The following is a 24,178-nucleotide window of genomic DNA, read 5'->3' as shown; positions in this document are numbered from 1 at the left end:
GCCCGCTCGCGCTGCCCGCGGCCCGGCGTCGCGAGTTCCCGCTCTCCCGCGTCCGCCTTCTCCCGCCCCCTCCCTCCCTCCGTGCCGGCTCGGCGCTCGCCTCGGCCTCCCGCTCCCTCCCCTCGGCCCCGGCGCGGCGGCCCTATGGCGTACAGTCAGGGCGGCGGCAAGAAGAAAGTCTGCTACTATTATGACGGTGAGCGCGGCCGGCGCGGGAGCGCGCGTGTGTGTGTGTGTGAGTGGGGGGAGCCCCTGGAACGGGCGCCTGGGGCGGCCTGACCCCGTCCCCCGCCATTGTGGGCGCCCCCTCCCCCGCGGAACGAGCCCCGCTCCCGGCTCCGTGATGGCCCCGACCGGGCGTCCCCGCCGCCTCCACCTGCGCCGCCGCGCCCCGCTCCCGCCATCGGCCCTGCGCAGTCGCCCCCCGCCGTGGGGCTGAGCCCCGCGGGCCGCCGGGCGAGCGGGAAGGGGCGGCGGGAGTTCGGGAGCCGGGGGCTGGAGCCGGGCGAGGTGCGTGAACTGCCTGGCCTGCCGCGGAGCGGCTGCCGGGCCTGGCGGTGAACGCTGGTCTATTGTTTCCCCCCTCTCAAAAAAAAAAAAAAAAAAAAAAAGAAAAAAGTTGAGACACTCCCCTTTATCCGCTAAGCGTAGAGGCGTTGGAGTCGCTGCCGTGTCTAGCTCCTCCCCTGCAAAAAAAGTCTAGGCCATGTGTAGCTTCGGCACCTGGTGATTCTTGCTCTGAGGCCTTCCCCTGCCTTTCCTGCGGAGACTGGGTGTGCGAAGGGGGCAGGGGACTCTGCCCCCCCCCAAGGGAACATGCATCAGGGCGGGGGTTTGGCTTCCGCGAGCCTCTCTTCTAGCAAAACACGAAAGTTGCCTGCGTGGGTGTTTAATAATAGTGAAATTCGAGTTGCTTGCAGGCCTTCTAAGTTTGCAGACTTCTCTGATGAGGACACGGTGACTTGTGATCTACATTGTCAGTCATGTCGAAAAAGTACATGAAGCTTGTGCTGGTTTCTGCTATTTGCAGTAACTTGTTTGTGGTTCTCTCTGGCCACAGCAGTGAGAACTTTTAATTTTCTTCTTGAGTTTGCATTTGTTTTTCCTTTCTTGTACTGAGAGGGTAAACTCGTTGGTCAGGTTAGTTAAGAGATTTTAATTTTTTTTATTTATTCCTTTTTAAAAATTGTCTCCTGTTACAACAATCCTTTAATTTGGTATCTGAGACTGGTATTGGTAGTAGCCAGGAGATGGAGGTTGAGGCTGTTCGGCCGTAGCGCTATGGTGTTTTCACCATTTTGAAAATGAAGACGAATGGCTAAACCCACTAAGATATCAAAGCTGTCTCTTGCTGTAACAAATCTACCATTCTTTAGAAATGGCAGATCTTGTGGGGCCTGTCTTGGTTTCTTTACCACACTAGAGGAGGCAGAGTGGTGGTTGCCGCCCCCTTCTCTTTGTTGCTAGCTCTGGTTCTTTGTTCAGCCTAAAGGGGAAAGGAGGCCCCTGTTAGGGATAATTTTGGTGAGGCTGGGATTTTACTCCTCCTAGGGAAGAGGAATCATTTTTCACCTTGTTGAAAGGAAGACTGCAGTGATAGTTTAGAAGCTTTTTCTCTGCAAACGTTTTCATGGTTTTGTTTCTTTTAATCAGTATGTTGGGTTTTTTGGTTTTTTTTTTAATAAAATCAAGTGGCTGTAGTTTACTAAACATAGATATCTTCAGTTTTTCTGTTATCCCTGCATTTTGGTACTTTTTGGTGCTAGTATCAGACTCCCTTGACAGCCAAAAAACTGCTAGTGAAGAGAGGGGAGAAGCTGGAGAAGGAGGAAGTTTGGAGGTGTCAGGATAATGGCGACTTAAAGCAGTTGTAGCTCATATCTTGCTTGAATATGTAGACTAGGATAAATGCAGTTAACAATAATGTAGAGAAAAAGAGTATCTGTGGTAAAAGTGTGTTTAGAAGAGTGCTTTCCATGTAACAAATTATTGGAATGTTTTTGATGTCTTATTTATTCTTTATTGCCAAAGCCAACAGTTGTTTTACACTTCTTTTGTAAATAGAGGAGTTAGAAGAAATTTTAGAGTTAATACCCCCAGTGAATATTTCTAATGCTAATGTGTGGTTCATCTGATAATTCTGAGTATTTTGTAACTATGTTGTACCAGCAAAGTCTTGAATCAAAGCAAAGGGAGTGTTCAAAGCCTTAAACAATCCAAAAACAACAAGTAGAGATACCTCAGGCACACAGCTGAGATAGCAGTATATCTCCAAGGATGTCATAACTGAAATAAATGACCATCTTTTAAAAAAGTATACATTAAAAATTGTGGAAAAGTACTAGAAGCATATATACACATCTTCTGAGACACAATAAATTCCCACATGCCTTTTGTGAAACTTGGTGTGATTGTGATCTAAAGTTGCCTTTTTAAATTAGCTTGTCACCCAGATTTCTCAGTATATGTTGTTGTTGTTTTCTGACAATTAACAGTTTTAATAGCCTTCACACTGTACCTGGAACCAATAAACATTGGGTAGATTTCTTTTTTTGTTTGTAATAGGCTGTCAGCTACATACAGTTTGCAGAATTTGCATTGCTTTTGAGCGTGCTCAGGTCAGGAATTTTGTTTAAATTTGAGCCAGTGTGACAAGGGAAAAATATAAAATGTACAAATTAAAATACTTTAGTTGTCCTATCTGAAATATATAAAGACTAGAAGCATTTATAAAAAATATGTATGGCCACAGCTTAGCGAAGTCTGTTCCTCACTGCTTAGAACCATGTATGGAAGGATATTGTAGCTTTTACTTTTAGCCTCTTGCCATGCATCTTCAGGTTGTTGCTACAGTCTTGCAGCATGTGGCTCAGGTAGTTCAGTGGCCTCTTTGATGTGTTGTAGTTACCCATAGTATGGAGGACAGCACCCATATAGTCTTTCCAGTTCTGTGTTCCTGTACAGCAAAGTACAGTTCTGGAGAATTACACGGCTAGCATGGTTACAATTCATAAGTGTATTTATTCCATGCCAGTGCACTAGCAGTATTGTTTAGATTGCTGCTTGTGCATAATTTAATGTGGGTGTTCAAAAGGCTCTACCTTCATCAAAAATTTGAGAGATCTGCATCAGAATGTGGTTGGTTACACCCGTAAAGATGAGACTAAACTTGTTTTGACGGACCAGTATGCTACTATATTCAAACATGGTTTAAGTACATGAGCACTTCTAGTTAAGGCTTACATCTGCAGGTAGAATGGACTTAAACTGTTTCACGGAAACGCCTCTATGCTTTGTGCAGTGGCTTCCAAACACAGTAGTGGTGTCCAACCTATGCTCAGGGCTCAAAAGTCAGACCTTTGCTAGTCTTCTGCTGCCTAATTTTAAAAACTAGACCAAAACCCCCAAGCCTTGAGATGCTAGTGCAGTAATTTTTGGCCTGTTTGAATAACTATTGGACTGTTCAGGCATTGTTCTTTTTTACGTTCACCTTTTACGTGAGTTGACTTGTTAGTATTGCAGAAGTCAATCCAAATGTAACTACTGCCCTTAAGATTTATTTATTTTAAAAAATGTGGTTTCCATTGTAGCGGTTAAGTTTCTGCACTTAGTGCAGTTCTGAAACACCTCATGATTTCATGATAACTGTACTTAAAGTAAGCGGAGATATTTAGTCAATTAACATAATTTATCTGTATCAAAATTACAAAGTAATGTAACTTACAAATTACGAAGTATCAAAAAAGGTAAGTGTCATATCTTGCTTCTTTGTTCAGGCTTTTAAGACTGTTTTGTAATGGGTTAATTTAAAGGTGTTATTTTTCTATGTATCTTAGTAACTAAAGAGATGCACTTTTTTGGAGACATAGCAGCTTTTGTTAGTTGGGTATGTTTGTTAGATGTAATTGAAGTTCCTTTAGGTCCTGTAGCCTCTTGTAATTTTCTGTATATTAGAATATTTAACATCTGTAGACCTTGCTGAAGTCTCAGATAGAGAAGTGTCTAAAACTTATATTCATCAAAGGAATCCTGTGGATTTATTTTTATTTGGTAGCTCTCTTCAGAATGTAGGTGAGTAACTTGTATGAATTAAGAAGTAATATTGTTCTTGTGTGAACCCAGAACATGACAGTGTAACAGCTTAATTTTCATGTAGGTCTTCTGGTCGTTTGTTGGTATTACCACATTTTGCATCACATGCTGAACAGTGCAGGACAGTAAACTAATGCTAGTATTAAATTGGCACTTGGTTCATCCCTTGTTATGTAAGGACTCAATTTTTTGGAGATTATGTTGTTACCTCTCAATGTGAGCTATAAAACACTAAATTTCAGTCTTTGAAGCCTTGCTGTGAACAATTCATAGATTTGCCAACTTTCTGCATATGCTACTTTGCATTTTTTTCCCTCTGCTTCATCTTTCAGTTATGTTTTTTTCTTTTGCACTTTCCATGTGCACCCACACTGGTAAGGGATACCAGATATGCTCGTAACACTTCTGTATGATTTTTGCATTTGTATTTAAAAGTTTAGCATGAAGTATTCATACTATCTGCAATACTAGTCTTGTACACTTGGCCTCGCTGTACCCACTCTGTATATACATGTGCTCTAGTCAGAGTTAGCCTGGCATTACATGCAGAGCTTTTTAGCTCCATCAGTGAGGGAGGTGTCCCATCCCTGCACACACTAGCTCTTGGTACACCTTGCTTTTCTCCCCAAAGTACTCCAGTAAGGCTGTGATATATGAAGGAGTGACACAGGTTTCAGGATCAGTGGTTGAAGTGTTTGTACCAAGAAGGGCACGTTTTCCTTCAGTGAATAAAGGAGGAGAGACAGAATTCTGACACTTTTGCCTTCACCACAGGATGATGTCTCCAAGGTGAGTCCCTTTTGTGATGTGATGTTGGCGGCAAATCAAGGTACTAATGAAGAAAGAGGAACCTCTTGTGTACCGTTTCCTTCCCTACCTCTGCCAACATACATATCACGACAGTCTCTTGAAACTTAATGGGCTTTTTGTCCCTTCATTTGAATTTTTTTTTTTGAGGCTAATGCCAAAACCCTTTTTTGTTGGTGATGCTAAGACCTGAAAGATGTAAATGGTATTGCCTGTTACTAAAGTATATTATATTGCTATCTATTGTTAGTCATTACTACTGACCTGTAATATGAAAGAATCAATATTCTTCTGCCAGATAGTCACCCACAGATCTTTTGTTGGATTAAATAAGCTTCCATCAAATTTACCAACTTGCCAATTCTTTTAAAAGTTCTCCTTTTTGGTAAAAACTAAAACGAAAGTTAAAAGTTATGTTTAATTTATTGATTGATTTATATTTTTAGTTTAAGTGTACACTGCAGTCTATGATATGTAGAATATGCTTCATTTTGAATGTTTAATTGATTAATTGCAGTATATCAAAGGATATGTTGCAAATATATTTTGAAAGCTTGTTAATGGTTGGTTTTTTTACATAAGGGAAAATAACAAATCTTACATTATACGTGCGATAGAAAATCATTCTTAATTGTCTGTTTCCTTGTTCATCAGTATTCTGAGTAAAGTGTCAGTGATGACTATACAAGCTGAGTAGTTTAACATTGAAATGACCTGTTTAAAAAGAAAGCATGAAATACATATTCTTTAAGCCACAAATGCATTTGAAATGAAGTTTCCTTAAAAGCATCACATTACTGAAAGTCACTGTTGTCTTAAAAATTGTAAAATGTTAAACTCTTACTAGCTTGAAGCTTTGTAAATCTGGGACTTAACAGTAACTTCATAAAGCAAATTAGGGCTAATAGATGGTTGGTTTCCATCTTCTGGTCATTATTTGTAAGGCACCATTCTGTAAAACACTTGGAAATGTTTTTGCTGGCAGAAAGGAGTGTGGTCATACTCTTAATAACTTTTGCTCTTGACCTGCATGTGACCAAAACTGCGGGCTTGCAGTAAGTATCTGTAAGTACTCCATAATGACTCCAAGTCTTAGTAACTGAAGGAAATGCTAATCTTCCACTTCAGTACCTAGGGTAGGAGTAGGTCCAAGTTCTTAACACTAAAACTTGGTATTTCAGTTGTTGTGGGACGGCTAAGAGCTAGGTGTTAAGCAATTTTTTTTTTCTTTTCCTAGATAACTCCCATCTTAAATTACATTATATCTGTTTTCCTAAGTGTCCTTACTCTCCTTGTCACTTTGAAAGCTGGATTTTAGAATGCTTTGAGACTTAGAATCTTAATGTAATGCTTGCTTTTCTTGGTGGTTTGCAATGCTACTGCAAGCTGACGTTTTCCCTTTCTCCTGAGCTGAAGCTCATATTAAAGAGATGAAACTAAAGCTGTTTTGTAGTGGTGCTCCTTGCCTCTGACTAACAACATTTGTAAAATAGTATGACATTGTGAAAATAGCATTTCTTTCATTCCCAGTGAACAAGGCAAAGCATGTTGGAGGATGTGAAAGAAAAGTAAAAAATTCAATAAGGTAAAGTTCACTAATCCTACCAGGAAATTTGGTCAAAAAGAAAAGAGGTGCTACTGCAGATAGTTGTTGTGGAGTTCTCCAGCTGAAAGCCATTGACAACTGGACATACATTATAGGCTTGTCTGTGTTTCCAGAAACACATGGACTGCTAGTTCCGTTTAAAATGGTTTGTGTCTCGGGAATGTCAGTGTTCAAAGTGGAGGCATGTATGTTCTAACAATACCTGAGCTGGGGACAAAGCTTATTAGCCCATGATAGCAGCCATTCTTTTTATGGAAATGACTGTCAAATTTGTTATCTTAGTTGTGTATCTAGTTGCTCTCCAATTTGACAGAGACGGGCTAGTCTGGATTACAGGGTTCTGTTAAGGTACTGTGGACCTCTAGCAGCAAGTGTCTGGGGAATTTTTATGACTGTTTGCAGCAATGGATTTGAAGCTAACTTCTGGAATGTTAACTGCTAGGGTTAGTAGTTAAGGGCAGGCTGAGGGCAGTATCTTAAAATCAGTTTCTGCAAAGCGTTAGGCTTTACTACAGTCTCTGTTGTGGTATAATGTGGCTGTGTCATCAGTAGTTTCTACTCCCTTCTTAATTCTGGTTCTGTTTCCCATTACTTTATTCTTCAGTTCTGGCCCACTGTTTTCTTCACTCTTGATTTGAAACCATGTCTTGTAGGCATCTTTGCTCCCCCACTACTGTCTGCTTGTAGTAAAGTTGTTAGATTCGGCCTCGGTTTTGTCCTTTGCTTTGACATACGTTTTATGGACAATTTGTTTTCCTCATGGCCTTTTTGAAATAAGACAGTAGTCCCTTTATCTGTTGGGGGTTTTTTGTTTTTTTGTTGTTTTGGTTTTTTTTTCTGGAATCATACCTGCTTGCTTACCTTCTCAGAATGATTCTTTTTAAGTAGCAATGAAAAGTTTTGCAATATGAATAGCTATTCATTTGTGCAACATTGACAGGTGATATCGGAAACTATTACTATGGACAAGGGCATCCAATGAAACCTCATAGGATCCGAATGACCCACAACTTGCTGCTAAATTATGGCTTATACAGAAAAATGGAAATTTATGTGAGTATAAGCAATGGAATGTCCACTGCAGTTATTTTTAAAGGGCTTCAAGTGTTGTCGCACAAATAAATGAGTAGAAGTGGAAATAGAAAATACTTAAACAGTGTATTCAGACCTCTCTTAGAAGTGAAGTAGTATTTTATGAGTGGTAAGGACTTCAAATTGCTGTCCATCTCTGGAACAAGTGAGGTAGAGCCCCAGCAGAGAATTTTCATCAGTATTGTTATGACTGGGAGGGTGGGGGTGTTGAGGGACCATCGGGGTGACACTGGAGTAACTGCACAAAAAATTAATCAAGTTGTAGACTAACAATAGAGTAGCTCTTACATTATGTAAAACACCTCTACTATCAGTTTAACTGTTCTCCCTTCGAAGTAGATGAGATTTCTTTAGTTGTCTGTTTTAGCAAATTGTTAGCTAACTTTGCAGAGCACTCTGATTATTTCTATAACTTGTTCTTGTTATCAGAGACCCCACAAAGCTACTGCTGAGGAAATGACCAAGTACCATAGTGATGAATACATCAAATTTCTCCGATCAATAAGGCCTGACAATATGTCTGAGTACAGCAAGCAAATGCAGAGATGTAAGTGTCAACATCAGGCTAAATCTATGTGTACATGCTTTGATGGTTATTAGCATTGTTTAAAGCTAAGTAATCACTAGTACAGAGGTATGAACATGGCTTAATGGTGTGAGTGCGTTAGAGACAGACTATAAAAGAGTAACACGCACCTGCCTTTAGCTACACTAATTTTGGGACTTTTCTATTAAAAGCAGCCATTTTGGCAATACTGTTCTTTAAGCTTATGGAAGGATTTTTGCCTTCCTTATCACAGGTTGTGTTCTAGGTGTGAAATAATACTTTCCGTAGACTTAGTGTATAGAATAAACTTTAGTTGTGAGCTGTTTGCAAAAGTATCTTAAAATCTCTCCTAGTGCAAAATCTTTCTGAAAAAGAGTGGCTTTTAGAAGAGTAGAGAAGTAAAAATCAATGTGTGAAAATGTGTTTAAGTCAAGAAAAGGAGTTACTCATGCCTCTTGGAGGGAGATAGTAAAAACTGTACATTATGCACTGTTTATCCTTTCTGTTAACTCATTTATTTAATTATAGGAATAGGCTCAAAGTACTGTTAGGAATGCAATTTGATAGCTATTATATCGATTGAAAAGGCAGTATTGTAACTTCCTTATTCTCAGCAAATTATTTTTTCAAGTAATTGTGCATTTCTTAACATGGCCTATGTTAATCAGCACTTCTTCAAAAATCTAAAAATGATCTAACTTCTTGTTAATGGGGAGACAAACTTCCCATGGAAACTTAAAAAAAAAATAAGTAGTTCAGAGTCATCTTAGATTATAAAGACTATTTTGTTTTTAGTATTTAAAACGTAGCCTGACAAAAATGAGGTGAGGGGTGAGGTGGGTAGTGGTTAAAATGCTGAATGAACTATGTATTGCATCTGTAAGTATTATCTGTTCATATAGCAATGCTGTTGGAATGGTGTTTTTGAAAAGTAATGCATTTCTCACACAGTTAATGTTGGAGAAGATTGTCCTGTATTTGATGGCCTGTTTGAGTTTTGTCAGCTGTCAACAGGAGGCTCTGTTGGTAAGTATAGGTTGTTTGCCAGCTATTGTGTAGTTTTATTATGTTTATGTCAGCAACTTAAAACTTAGATAGTATATGTAAAACTGAAGCAAATATAAGTTGTTTTTATTAAGAAATAAGAATCATATATCAGTTACAAGCTTGTCAAATATGAGATACATTTAGTATCTCAGTACTGGTAAGAGGTGAGATCCAGAATCAACTTATTTAAAAGTTAAGATACTATTTCACGGAACAGATTTAAAGGCTTATCTGACTGTATTTCCTTTCATTTTTGTCTGTGTCTTTTTACAGCTGGGGCAGTAAAATTGAACAGACAACAGACAGACATGGCTGTTAATTGGGCTGGAGGACTTCACCATGCTAAGAAATCGGAAGCATCTGGTTTCTGTTATGTCAATGATATTGTGCTTGCCATCCTTGAATTACTGAAGTAAGTTTATGATGGGAACAAGATAAAATTGTAGAAAGTGTCAAATTCACGTATTTAAATGTTTGGAGATATGGATTGTAATTATTATTTCAGTGAGTTTTCATAACCCTTGTTGAACTCGTACAGTTTCAATCAAGAAAGCACCAAGCTCTGCCCGGTTTGGCTTCAGCAAAAAGTTTAAACTAAAATGCAGGCAAGCTGAAAAGGTAACTAATAGCAGATCGGTTTAAAACAGTATTTAGAAGTACATCTTTGCACAGAGGATAGTGAACTTCTGGAACTTGCTACTACAGGAGGCTGAAGGAAGCAGATAGCAACAACAGATTCAGAAAAGAAATTAGACATAATCATGAACAAGAGGTCTGTAAATGGATGTTAAGGATCCAAGCAATGATGGCCCCTGTAAAAAGCCATATGCTGTAATTCTAGGTGGTGGGAAAGTGCTTGGGTAGCAAACTTCAGAAAATGTACAGGTTCACATGCTTTCTGTAAACGTTAATCTCCTCTCATGGGAATAGTGGGCTAGATGGAGCACTGCCCTGACCCTTGGGGCAGTCGTCATGCTCACAATAATAGTACACCAGTTTGGTTTCTCAGTATACCTGTTTGTTTCCTATCATTACTAAACCAAACAGGAATATTCAGGGAAGATCATGCACCAAGCTTCCTTGGATTGTTACATGAATAAATGTCACTGTTATGAATAAATAATGAAATAACAGCTGTGCTGCTGTGACTGCAAAATAAAAAATGAGAGGAGTAATGAAAAAGTGATAATATAATTAACTTCAAGCAGTAATGCTTCACTAAAATTTCAAATCCTGGCTGTTACTTGCACTGCTTCAGGGGAGTGTATCCCTTGTAATAACACATAAATCTCATTTATTACAAAAGTATTCTAGGTGTTTGACTCTTGTGAATGGAATAGCTGAGTCTGCTGGTGAGGGATGGGTGAAGCAGCTGTAATCTGGAAGTGTTTTTTAAAGATGGAAAAAGTTTCTAAAGACACTGACAAGTAGTTAATATTAACATATTGAGACATTCATTTTAATGTACACCATATATTCAGGATCTGACTCTGCAGTCTAAGAAAAGTAGTGTGGTTTACTGTGGTCTTGTCTTGAATTTTTTAGCTTAATGTGTGTGTGAAAGAAGGAGACTTTCAAATAGTTATAGAATATGTAACCATAAAAACATCCTATTCAGTGTCTTACTCAGTGAAAAATCCAAGTCCACCTGAAATTATGGCTGCTCAGACTCACATTCTGTAGCACTATGCAAAGCATGATGAAAATGTGTCTTCTGATGTTGATAAGACTTCGTTTCTTACTGAAGAACATAAGGGATACTTACTGTTGTTTCCAACACTCTTGATTCTTCAAACAACTAATTTCTTTATCCATCTCAAACTGAGCTGAAATTTGCAGTGTTTAAGGAAATGCTGAGCAGTAGTGTAATAATTTCTTGTTAATAGTGTGATACGCTTGGAGATAAGTGCCCATCTTGACAGGCTGCAGAAGTGAAGAAGAAAAGTCGATAGAAAAGAAGTGTGGGTTTTTTGCGGGCTTATGGAACGTGGGTTATTGCTGCTCCTGTGCACACTTCAAACAGCATAGTGCCTAAGAGATGTTTCAGTGCAGACTGTGTGGGGCAACTATTGAGAAGGCAGAAAGAAAAGCCCTGTTAAAGGGGCAAGTTCAACAGATGTGGAGAGCAGAAAGTGGTGTCAACAGAAACACAAGGTACAGCTTCTGTGAAGTGAGATAACTTGGAACAATTACTAAATAAATTACATACTTAAATGATGAAGATAAACATTTTCATTATTATCTAGACTGCTGAGAATTGTAAGAGCATATGATCACTTCGACCAAAATCATAAAAATTATCATAATCCTGGATTTTGGTGTTTGCTTGGGGTTTTTTCATTAGGTTTTTCCTTGTTAGGAGTCAGTATATTATGAACATAACAGATAATGGTTTCTCATATTTTTTTCCTAGGTACCACCAAAGAGTGTTGTATATTGATATTGATATCCATCATGGTGATGGTGTTGAAGAAGCATTTTATACCACAGACCGTGTCATGACAGTATCATTCCATAAGTATGGTGAATATTTTCCAGGCACAGGGGATCTTAGGGTAAGGTTGACCATGAAATTTCTTTAGGTGATAAATTGTCTCTTAATCTCTTCCTTGTAGGTAGTTAGTACTAGGTGACAATAACTATGTCCAGTAATAATATACAGCAGTAAGTTTTCAGGAAATACGTAGTCTAAAGTGATAGATTCATTGAAGAACCTTAGGGAAAAAATATAGGATGGTGAGGAAGTAGATTATTCACTTCTACATGAAATCAACGCCTTTACTTTTGGATATATTTTCCAAAATTTTAGTTTAAATGTGTAGTCATCTTAGTTCACTGAGATTTTTGGAAATGTCTCTAGGAAGACAGAGTGGTGTATTTATCAATTATCTGTACGTTTCAGTTCTGCGAATGTACGAGAAGTAGCTGTTTGGAGATCACATGGCTTCAAAACTTACTTCAGATCTTAGAGTAACTTTGTGCCAGTGTGTTAATAGTCACAAAGCCTCGGTTGCAACTTGAATTTACAGTTCTGTTCGCTAGTAATACAGTTGGATTGGTTTTGTAATATTTCTTATGTCATAAAGTGTGTTTTGAATTCTCATAATGCCTACTGCTGAAGAACTTTAGCATGCCCCACAGACAGTTGTGCACTGAGTCTTATAGCTAGCTTGAGGGAGGGAGCATTAGCCTGTGAAGAATTATCATTTAAGTTGTTGTAAGGTCTCTAGCAAAGCTGAGAATAGAAACCAATTTTCCTGGCCCTTCATACTGATTTTAAGTAAGTTAGCTGTTCCTTGTGTAATACTCTTGTCCATTAGAACAGGAGATTGTTCCATTTCACAATTTGAAAGAGTATTTCAAGTATTAAGTATTATATTCCTAGTTTCAAACTCTTGCATGAAACCTTTTTATCAGAGGCACTTCCAGGATAAGTCACTTCTCTGGTATTAGCAAGTTTGTACATTAGTACAGTTAGTAATTTTTTAAAAAATTGTAAACACTTCTAAAAAGTTGACCTACAAAAATGCTGCATTGGGGAAGAATACACACTTTTACTACTATCTTTAAATTGATTCAAGAGATGTGGATATTTGTGTTTCTACTAATGTTCCTGAAATGTGTGCTCCCCAGTGTGCTGATGATACCCAGAGGGCACAGGAGTAAATGAAAGTTGAGCTTTAAATCAGTGGAGTGCTAAGCATTCATTTCAGTTTAGTTGTTGGAGCTGAATGTTATTATGGTTATTAGATTCTGTTAGATTGCGTTCTAAATTGATTGAGGTAGAAATCGGATGAGGCAGTTTTTATCCATGTGATTTAACTTGAGTGGCCACAAGGTGGTAGTGCTGTTTCAAACAAAAAGCAGCTCAGATCAGGATGTTTATAATGACAAGCTGTTGTTACTGAATTTAGCTAGAAATTTTTTTTTGAAGGGTTAGATATCTTGGGGTTTTAGAAACGGCACGTCCCGTTGACAGGGAACTTTATGGACTCTTCACCTCACCACACCCAGGACAAAGAATTTAAAGATAACGCAGTTGAAATAAATAGAAGAATATTGTATGTTATTGCGATGTTTTTAACACAGTGTCAGTGACAAACAGTACCTCAGGCATGGTAACTTTTATTCTGTGCTGCTAGCTAGTATTTTGAAATGAGCATTGTCTGCATACAGCAGGCTTTATTGCAATTATGCCCCCATAGGAAAAAAAAATTAGCTTTTTCCTATCTCCAGAGCTTGCAAAGCTAATTGAACTAAAGGGAGAACTAATTCTCTGAAAAGTCAACATTCCTTCTGGAGACTGGTATTGTACTGCTGGCTTCTGTTCAACTTGATCTGCCTGCCATTACTGGTTACTTACATCAACTTTAACAGCCAAATCTTGTCTTTGTTTTTGTCAGTGGGCTCCATTCAAGCTTGTTTCTGTAATTCTTTAGTTAGCTGATCTAGTTTACTGATCAGGTTACCACTTATTTGATGCAGGAACAAATCATGCATCAGCTGATGATTTTGTGATTGCAGCTCCATCAGTGTAGTTGTGTCTGGTGGAGGTTGTCTAGTTCAGCTGCAGTCATCCATTTTCTACTGAAGGTATTGTGCAGTTTGAACTTTCAGTGTCCTTGGTAAGTTGACTTTCTACGCATCTTACGTGATAGCACTAATCTTGTCTTACATATGCGTAGATAGGTCAGTTGAGAGTAGTGCTACCTAGAGGCCCAGGTTCTGTGAGGAAATTTGATCTGTTGATGAATGGGCAGCTAGCAGAATGTTATATTGTTTCTTTAGTGTTTATAACCAGTGCAATTACCCAGTTTAGTTGGAAATTGTGTGAACGTTTGGCTTTACTGTGTTCTGAGATTGATTTAATGATTTTTTAAATTGTTTTTCAAAAAAAAATCTGGAAAACAAGGCTTTATCACCTGAGAAAAATCAGCATCTAAAAGTCTAGGGAGGGGAGATTTTGGGGATTTCTGGGTAATTGTCATCCCTCCAGTCAGCCAGAGCTGAGTTCAGCAGGGGTCTTCAGTGTCACTCATCTTGCAATACTATGACATTTTAATAATGTGCTGTAACAAAAAAAAAAAAAAGTCAGCTGTTAGCATGGTGTTTATGCTGCATTGGGCCATTTGTCCCATCTCCATGCCCATCTGTGTCTTTCCCCCACCCCACAATAAAAGTTTGTTACTGGAAGTGACACATTACTGTTGCATTCACTGCTAAGGAGGTTTTGTTCAGGAAGAGGAAAAAGTCTGCTCTTTCCAATAGGTAGTGTTGAGGAGTTCAGTCTTTGTATTCCTGGGCCATCCTACTGGTGACTTGCAGTTTTTCAACTACATTGGACCTGAAGTGTGCTCTTTCTGCAGAGCTGATGTTTGATAATAGTTTATAGTCAAACCCAAACAGGTTAAATCTTACTGTCTTCCCCACTGCACTTTTACTAGTGGCAGAGAACTGCTCTGTAAACTGGATCAGTTTCTGCCTGTCTTGGTGATGAGCTAAAGGGAAGAGATGGGAATGTGTGGCAGGCAGGGATCTTTAGGTTTTAAGCTGATCATCAGAACAGAAGTGGATGGATTCAGGGTTTATTAATTTGATTTCTTTGCAGAGTTTTTTCTTTTAATACATATGTTGTCTAGGAAAGCTGGTAAGATTGACTACTGTGCTTCCTGCCTTGTCACCTGATGGAACTGAGAATAATCTGCAAGTTACAGGGCTTTTTTTGTTTAAGTGTCTTGGGTTTTTTCAAGAGTGCCTGTAAGTGGCCTGTAGTTGATTTTCTTTTCCTTTTGCTGCAGCTAGTTCATCCTATGTTTGGAGTAAAGAAAAAGTTTTTAAAAACCTTCTTAAGTTCAAGTCTTCTGTACAGCACCAAAAAAAATGCCTATCACCTTGCTGCTCTTGGTTTTCTTGCTTGTTTTTGCTTAACTGCTTTTACCAGGTTAAACTGATCAGTTAGGTTTTGTCTTTTTGTCTTAAGTCTTTTAATTAAGAAAAAATCAAGTGTATTTACTGCGAATTTAGTCTTGGTACAGCTCCTACACTCAAATGATGTTTATGGGAGAGTGGGAATCAAATAAGGTAGTTCACCTCTTTTCCCTTGCAGACATGAATACTGGTACAAAATAGCTTAGCAGACTTGTGCGGGTTTTTTCCATGATACCATCATGTCTTCTGTATTGGTAATGAAGCATTTGTCATCTTTGCTTACAGGACATTGGTGCTGGAAAAGGCAAATACTATGCCGTCAACTTTCCAATGAGGGATGGTATAGATGATGAATCATATGGACAGATATTCAAACCAGTGAGTACTTTTTTTTTATTTTTTTTAAGCTCTCTGGAAAGATACTAGCTTCATTTTGTGGATTTCTTTTCATAATGTGAATTAACAACTTACTGTTTGATTATAGATTATATCCAAAGTAATGGAGATGTACCAGCCCAGTGCTGTGGTATTACAGTGTGGAGCAGATTCACTGTCTGGTGACAGGCTGGGGTGCTTTAATCTTACTGTTAAAGGTAAGCAGAAAAGTGTTTGTTTGTTGTCTAACTTTTTATTTAATAGAAACCTCTACCCTTCATACTATTTTTCAAGACACTTGCATGATGCGGACTGGAGGAACAAAGATTTTGTTCGTTACTATGATTAATCACCTCTTTGCTATGTCGGGGTGGCCAAAAGAAACCCAGAAGTTGCCTCTTTCTTTCTGTCCATCTAAAAAAGTTAAGCTTGGGTTTCCTAGCCCTAGGAAAGCCCTAGGTTCTTCCTAGCCACTCAAGTGATTCCCTTCCTTCTATGCACAGGCTTTCTGTAGCTTTAAAGCAATGTTTTGGAATGACAGGATGACAACAGTCATCCTACTGCAACACTTACTGTAATGGGCAAATAACAAAACCAGTGGTTCACGTGGTATGACTACAGATGCTAAACATCAAACTCCTTGTTGGGTGTAAAATAGGTATTACTGAAATGAAAATACTCACTGCATTGTTAAATTTTTAGTGGTGCTTGTTACTCTGAGCCTCATGGTAACATTCATTTTTATTTAACTTTTAAATAATTAATTTATTTTAGTATTGCTTACATTTCTACCCAAAAGTGTGATTCTTAAAATTGGGCTAATTCAGCAAGCAACATAAATATTGCTGCTATTAATTTTTAATTATTATTATTTATTTTTATTAAGTGTTATTATTATTAAGTGATGAAATGTGTGTTGACATTTTGCTAAGCCTTGAATTCAGCCTGTTTGAATCATTCATGTTCTGGGTTTTGTGTTTTCTTAATGAGGCAATTAGTTTTGTAGGTGACAAAATGCAGTATAGTATATGTTGGGTCTGCAGTGTTTCAGGGTTCTTTTCTTGATTTGCACCAGGTGGCAAAGCTACTTCAGTTGCCCATACAGCTCAGATTTTTTTCCATCTTACATATCTTGGAAACCAAGAGAGCTGCTACCTCCTACAGATGCCTTTCAGTATGCTGTATCTCCCTGGAGTGTGTACTGTCTTGGCACCAGTTCACTCTGTAAGCAAGACTTAGCAACCTTAAATACAGGTTCAAATTTAGAAATAGAAAGGACCGAGTACTGACTTGCTATTTTCCCTCCTTCCCCTGTTGTATTTGACTGAGAAATTGTCCCTGGATTTGTCACTATGTATTGACATCTGTTATGAAAAGACAAAACACTAAACATACCAAGATCGTTTCAGAACAGCAGCCATAGACCATCATGCAAAGCCTCTGAATACTGGGGTGGATAAGTTCAGTGTGTTTTGTACATTTCTAATCTGTAGGTCTTGACTTCTTGTGAGGTTGTGCTTAGCTCTAGGGGGAGGCAGTTCTGGTTTACGTGAAACAATTCAGTTTTACTTGATAAGTGTGACTGCGTATATCTGAATAAATAGTTCATTATATATTTTTCTGTTTTATAGATACTTTGCATATACTGTCAACTCTTTTTGTGTTTGACAGGTCATGCGAAATGTGTGGAAGTTGTAAAGACTTTTAACTTGCCATTGCTGATGTTAGGAGGAGGAGGATATACGATTCGTAATGTTGCTCGATGCTGGACATACGAAACTGCTGTTGCCTTAGACTGTGAAATTCCTAATGGTAAATGTTAATACCCAAATTAATATTCTTTTAAGAAGTAATCATGGGAGAGCTTAAGTGAACAGAGAGCAAATATTTCCATAGCTAACTGTAATGCATCGGTTTAGAATAAACTATGTAGAAAGTTACTGTTCTGATTTAACCAAGAAATTTTCAGTAGCTTATGCACTAAATAAACTTAAGCATTTGAAGTGCTTTTTTTTATGCCTTAGCAAAAGCTTTAAATGATTGGATCACTTTTTTGGAAAACTCAAAACATGTATAACTTGTGGAACCTTGCTTTTAACTATTTTTAATATGAATGTCATCAGTATGACAGTATATATACTGCATTTTGCTTGTAACAAAAGACCTGCTTTTTGTACATAGACCTGTGTAAGTTGGTCACCACGGAATGGCAGTAATAAGAAACAAATGAGCATGCAAGTGTCCAGTTTACATAGTAAAACTGTTTCTTCATTGTGTCTATGGCTTAAAAGTAACTGTGCAAGTATATGACTTTCACTCTTCCATTTCACTCAATTTTGGCTATACAAGCTATCTTAAAAAAACAAATTAAAAAAACCCAATGGTAGACTTCTTTTGAATAGTTGAATAGTGAAGTAATCTCTCTGAGGAACATCCCCAAAGATCCTGCACGTTACTTCTCTCCAAATATTCTTCTGGACATGTTTTTGGAATGCCTTCTTATAAAATTGGTATTTGGACTGATCTGTTGCACATCAGTCACTTTTGGTGATAACCTTTTGCTATTGGTGTATCTCTTGCTGGATTCAGTGTTTCTGTGTGACTACAGTGGAACGCTGCTGTCAGTTAGAAAAGAATAATTGCACAATACCTTTCAAGATGTATATTTTCCATCTTGCATGTCAATATATACTCTTTGTCAGCCAAAGCTTTTGAAGAGACAGTAATACTTCCTTATCTTGGGACCTTTTTTTCCATTAGCACGTCCAATTCAAGGGATATATATGAAGTTTGGGGGATTATTAATTTTTTAACATTCCTCTCAACTTTGTGGGTCATTGTCATCTTTAATCTGTTTCAAAAAATAACAGTGCATTTCTAAATGTTGAAATAGCAACTTAATCTTCCTGTCTCCTTTCTGTCCACTGAACAATTATCCTGTAATAATCATAAATGAAGAAACAAGACAAAGGGTTCCATTAGAAGTGGATTTCAGTGTCTTGTTTCTTAAGGGTTCTATGTGTTTTAGATTTCTGCTACTTTATCTGGGAAGATAGTGTCATATATGAGATTCAATATAAAGTGGTACTGTTTTCCTGGATATGAAGTCTCCATCAACTTCATTTTGGTGATTAGATGTCCCAGTCCAGTCACAGACCATTATCTGTGAAAATACAAATAGTGGAGGAAGGAGGGAACAGACAGATATGGGCATCAGTGAACTACTTCACAGCACTTGCCATGGGTATTGAACTAGCTGTGATCTTCAGCCTAGTAAAACGTATTATATGTTTTACTAAAGGAATATTTTGAATGGCTCACTTAAACCTTTCAAACTGGACTAACTTTGAAAACAGCTGTTAAGAAATTGTCAGTTGATCTTCTCTATTCTGCAGAAGTAGCATTTTTAATTATTTTGCCAGATTTATTAACTTATATTGTACCAGTGTGTGTTCTAACATGATTAAAGTAGAACTTGTTCCTGCTTTTTGTATTTTCCCAGCAAATTGTAAGTTCATCTGTTAAATAATTTAGAGGAAAAACAGACAGTTCAGGCAGTACTTAAGTATTGCTCACCTGAATGCTTCAGTTTTGGTAGTTCTGTAACTAAAATCTTATCAAAACTACTGTTGTATTTATAAAGTTTACAGTCTTTTCTGGGTGGGTCACGAAGTTGTCTTTTGTGTTTCAATTTATAGAGTTGCCATACAATGACTACTTTGAGTATTTCGGACCAGACTTCAAGCTTCATATTAGTCCTTCAAATATGACTAATCAGAATACACCAGAATATATGGAGAAGATCAAGTAAGTAGTGATTGCCTTATCTATCAAGTAGGTCATGTGGATCACATTCCTCCAGAGGCTTAATTGTATGCCTTTTTCTGTTATACATATATATTTTTATATATATATATATATATATAAAAAATAAGTACTGAATAAATTTGACATGGTTTTCATTTCTGAAAGTAAAAGGACTTTTTAGAAGTCTGTTTCTACAAACGGTATGTATGCATATGAAGTCCTGTGACTATAAATACGAAAATTAAGACCCAGCTTGGATTTTTACTTTTTCCAGCAACCAACGAGATGACTGTTTTACTTGGCTTCCCATTCTAATTTTGAAGAAAGTTTATCCCACCAGGAAATAAGCTGGTATGCTGTAATGATTAAGATTTCTAATTCTCAGCTCCGTGTCTAAACATGAACTGAGATTGTCATTCTTTGTGGCTGTCAGCTGTAAAAATAAAAAGTCACATGTGAGCTTGGACATCCAAAATTGTGGAAAGATAGTGAATATGTGTGCAGGCAATTGAGTGACTGCAGTTTGACAAATCCACATTTGAGAAGTGTTCATTGCCAAGCTATAAGTGGGTGTGTGTTTTTAATCTGCACTTTTGATGCTTAGTTTATTCCGCCTCACATCCTGAAGTTTTGATTGTAAACAAGTACTTTACTTCAGGGATGGAGTAATGGATGCATACAATCAATTCTGTACTCGACTGATAAGAGATAATTGGTTAGCCTGAAGTACACTCTGCTTACTCTGGCTTGTCCTTCTTCTGGGTTTAAAAGGATTAAACCCCCACTCCTGCCCCAAGTTTAACAGGCTGCTAACAGTGCACAGGAATTCATTTGGTTACTAAAAATAGCTGTGAAACTAGCTGTATAAGTTTGCCAGTACTGCTGTAACCTGTAAAACTGTCAAATTGCAAAATTCACCAGAGAAGTTAAAATACTAATTTTTGAAGTGGTTGTTGTATAGACTGTGATTGGTGTTCATAATACAAATATATAAAACGCAATCAAATCAAAGTGATTTAGTTTTTAATAATGTGTGACAGGGGAAAAAAAACCACCTATTTTGCATTGATTTAATTCTACAAAATTTCTCTGTAGTAACACAGTGCTCAAGCTGGTCATCTGCCAGGCTGATTGCTGTATATTTTGTATTGTTGAGCTTCTGTGGTACTATTAGGCTGCAAAACTTACTTGCTCTTTTAACACATCCCTGGGCACACAGATTGTGTGATTTCTGCTGACAGAGGTGCAGTCTCGCATCCCCATATTAGAACCCACAAGAAGACCAACGACCCATCATTTCAGAGGATCCTCCTTCAGTTAGTTGTATGCTTTCCTAGAGACCTAGCTTTAGGGGACTCCCTGGGCTGTCAAAACTGCTTTGCCAGATCATCTGGTTTGAACAGAGGCAAAGACTGTAAGGATTCCAAAAAAGCACCAGTTGCGCAGGAGGATACAAAGATAGTTGTTACAAATGCTGATGTTTGCTTGCCAAACCTTTCTCTCTGTTTGGACTTCTTTGAAACGATAGTTTTGAATCTCAAGAATAAGTGCAGTGTCCTTCCTGTTCCTGCATGTGGTGCTTTGGAGTGTGGAGTCCATTGCATCAGGTTACTTAAACAGGAGAGAACTTCTTAGTGGCTGTTTCGGGGAGAACAGAGAGGAATCTTAACCAGGTAGATCGCTTTTGACGCTGACAACATTGTTGCACGCAGTTGGGAAGTCTTCATGCTTTAGGTGTCTGACTTTATTTCTAAGAACCTAGAGGATAGTTTATTATCCAACTTGATACTCCCAACTTATTATAAACAGAGTAATACTGTCACTCCATTCAGCTCAAGTGGGCCATACTTGTGCTGACTCTGTGGGGACTTGAAGATTGAAGTTGATTGAAATAAGTGTTTAAAAATAAGTTCAAAGAAAATGATGGTCAGGTACAGTGTGGATACTAATGATCTGTTAGGGATGGAAAAGTTAACTTTGAATGCAGAATTTTCAGTATTTAATACAAAATCCAAGTAAATGCTACTTCTGTGTAGTAATAACTTCCCTGGTCTGTTACTTGCAGGCAACGCTTATTTGAAAACTTGCGCATGTTACCTCATGCACCTGGTGTACAGATGCAGGCCATTCCTGAAGATGCTGTTCATGAAGACAGTGGAGATGAGGATGGAGAAGATCCAGACAAACGGATTTCTAGTGAGAAATATCTGTTTAAGATAGAGCGTGTCCAAGTAGAGTCTTTTTAGATTCAGATGTTAGAACCTTAGTCCTAGCAGTGTAGTACTGGAAGACTGGTGAATTTGTTTCCAGAGTAAAAAAAAGTTGCTACTGGTCTGCCAGTTTTGCTGTTCTTAAGATGGTACCTGTGCGCAAATCTGAACCTATTAAAAGGGTCTAAAGAAGTGCTGAAAGACCACTCTAGCTATTTCAAATCTAAAACAGATACTCCAGGAGTCTCAGATGAATTCTAACTAAAGGAATACAGGACTTAACTTTTTTTTGTGAATAGCAGAAGACAGAAGCTATGTTCCCCCTTGACGTAAAGTGAGATACTGTGTTTTCAAAGACTCTTATTTGCTTTTTTATTGAGAGAGAGAGGTTTTCCATACTTGCAACACTACCCTTCACTTTATTACTGTTAGCCTTTGTATGGTCAATGAGTTGTTATAGCTAAGAGTTTCCTGCCACATTTAACCTTTTTTGATGGTGATTGGAATAATTCTATAATCTTTTATTGGTGCACTATTCATTTTTGAACTGTTGAAACCGTAATGTTTTCTCCTGTGATTTAGTTTCCGGTATTTGAAATTCATGTGACACATGTTAAAATAATCCCACCCTTCCCCTGTCTCTCTGTAAAGCTGTTTCCAGAAGTCATGGTGAGAGTCACAGAGTATCTTGGAAGATAGTATTTTTACCCATAATTTAGTTCATCAGCATTAAATAATTATAGTACATTACTACTCATGCTTAACTTAATAGTTCTTTTTTATTAGGCCTCTTTTAGTTGGACTTTATGCTCAGTTAATTTTATAACTCTGAATCCTAGTTCGAGCATCTGATAAGCGCATAGCCTGCGATGAAGAATTTTCAGATTCTGAAGATGAAGGGGAAGGTGGACGACGAAATGTTGCAGATCATAAGAAAGGAGCAAAGAAGGCTAGGATAGAGGAAGACAAAAAAGAGACTGAGGACAAAAAAGCAGGTAGGACTCTGGTGTGATTTCATCCTATATTTTAGAATGCAAATGTCAATTCTGCCAGGAGAAAAATGCATTTTCTGTTAACAGTTAATCAGTTGTTGAGATGATGGATTCCCCCCCCCCCCCCTTCATATTTAAAGCATCTATTTTAAATTAATCTGTTTCAAGATACAGCTGTTCACACTAGAATAGTATTTTCAGCCAAGGGTTATTGTTGCTTCCCCACAAGCTTGAAATCTTAGAGCCAGGGATTTGCATAGCTTAATGAAAACGGGGATGAAAAGGGGTTCTGGCTTTAAATATGTTAGACATTTGTTCTGTTTGCTTTTGTGGGGTGAGCCAACTAGTTTTCTCTGAAACAGAGCCTGGATAGAGTTCTGGGGTCCAAGCAGTCTTGACTTTTCCAAGACCAGGCTACGTCTTAGGGCTACAAGACTACTACAAGGAGCTCAGGGGAAATCCAGGTCTCATAACTTCATACCGTCATTATGGCCGGTCAGGAGAGACCTTGCCTTGAGGTATTTTGGATCACTGTGTTGTGCCCAGATCACTCCTCTGCATGGATGCATTCAACACTGTATGTTAATATGTAACCTGTCACTTATTTTAAAAGTTAGTTACCCCTGGTAAGTCTATATACAAAAAAATATAACTTGGTCATGCTTTTTTCTTCAGAGGTATTTTAAGGTTTTCATGCATCTTTTGATTTATTTAAAATCTTGTTAATTTTCAGATGTTAAGGAGGAGGATAAATCCAAGGACAGCAGTGGTGAAAAGACAGACACCAAAGGGTAAACTAATTAATAATGAATGTCACCTTTTTTAAGAGTATTTCTTAAATCAGTACTTTATAATATTTTAAATTCTTTAGAGATCACTTTCAATTCCTCATAATACTAAATATTTTAGACTTACGACAGTTGTAATTAAAAACTGCATTTCTACAACAGTTAATTGAAAAAATGAAACACCTTAATGTTTATTTTTGCCTTTTTACAGAGCAAAATCAGAACAGCTCAGCAATCCTTGAACAAAGATAGCCTCTCATCAGTTGCAGAACATAGTACTAGAGTTGGAGAATACCTAAAAGAAGAAAAGTTTTCGTATTGAGAGAGACTGCTGATTTCATTTTGTACTATTTGGCATGGACCGTATTTATTTTCAAACGGCTTTGTTCTGGTTTTTGGCAAGTTGTATTGTGAGTTTTCTAATTATGAGGCAGAAATTCCTTTCTTCACCATGCTTTATGTAATAGTATTTAAAAATGGATGTGAGTTATTATGTTAAATGTCTAAACTGATCTATTAAAGTAATTTGCCTTTCCTGAGCTGATTTTACCTTTTTTGTAATTTTATCTTTATTAAAAAAAAAAAAATTGTACTTGGTTGTCTTTTGTCCATCATTGATCTACAAAGAGGAAAAAACTCCATCTAAATCAAGCTGACTTACATATCTATGAATAGCTAGTGGATTTAATCAGGCAGCTGGCAAACACTCAAGTTGAACTGTGTTGCTTTCATCAACTCCACACATTTCAGTGGCTTCTGCGTGGGGTGCAAACAGGTGTATGGGAATAGGAATGTGACATTTGAACAGGCTGAATAAATGGGTGAAGAGATGTTGGGATACAGTGGTTTTATGAACTCATGTTTTAATGTAAAGGTTTAAAACTCTA

General features: G+C 37.8%; 1 protein-coding gene across 2 annotated transcripts; it reads left to right on the top strand.

The window, feature by feature from the left end:
- Positions 1-23,883, top strand: HDAC2 (histone deacetylase 2). 2 transcript variants are annotated; one of them, XM_037392000.1, is made up of 14 exons: positions 1-196; positions 7,446-7,558; positions 8,027-8,144; positions 9,096-9,170; positions 9,465-9,603; positions 11,605-11,746; positions 15,405-15,497; positions 15,604-15,712; positions 17,166-17,306; positions 19,193-19,301; positions 21,367-21,497; positions 22,351-22,506; positions 23,237-23,294; positions 23,503-23,883. In XM_037392000.1, exons 1-14 carry the CDS (start codon positions 145-147, stop codon positions 23,531-23,533), a joined length of 1,467 nt encoding a protein of 488 aa, XP_037247897.1. In that variant the 5' UTR covers positions 1-144; the 3' UTR covers positions 23,534-23,883. The 2 variants fall into 2 exon arrangements, with proteins under 2 accessions (XP_037247897.1, XP_037247898.1); XM_037392001.1 differs by lacking the exon at positions 1-196 and adding an exon at positions 6,460-6,484.
- Positions 23,884-24,178: the final 295 nt, after the last annotated feature.

This window comes from Falco rusticolus, chromosome 6, assembly GCF_015220075.1.
Source record: "Falco rusticolus isolate bFalRus1 chromosome 6, bFalRus1.pri, whole genome shotgun sequence".
Lineage (NCBI taxonomy): Eukaryota > Metazoa > Chordata > Aves > Falconiformes > Falconidae > Falco > Falco rusticolus.
This window is presented reverse-complemented; position numbering and strand designations above follow the sequence as displayed.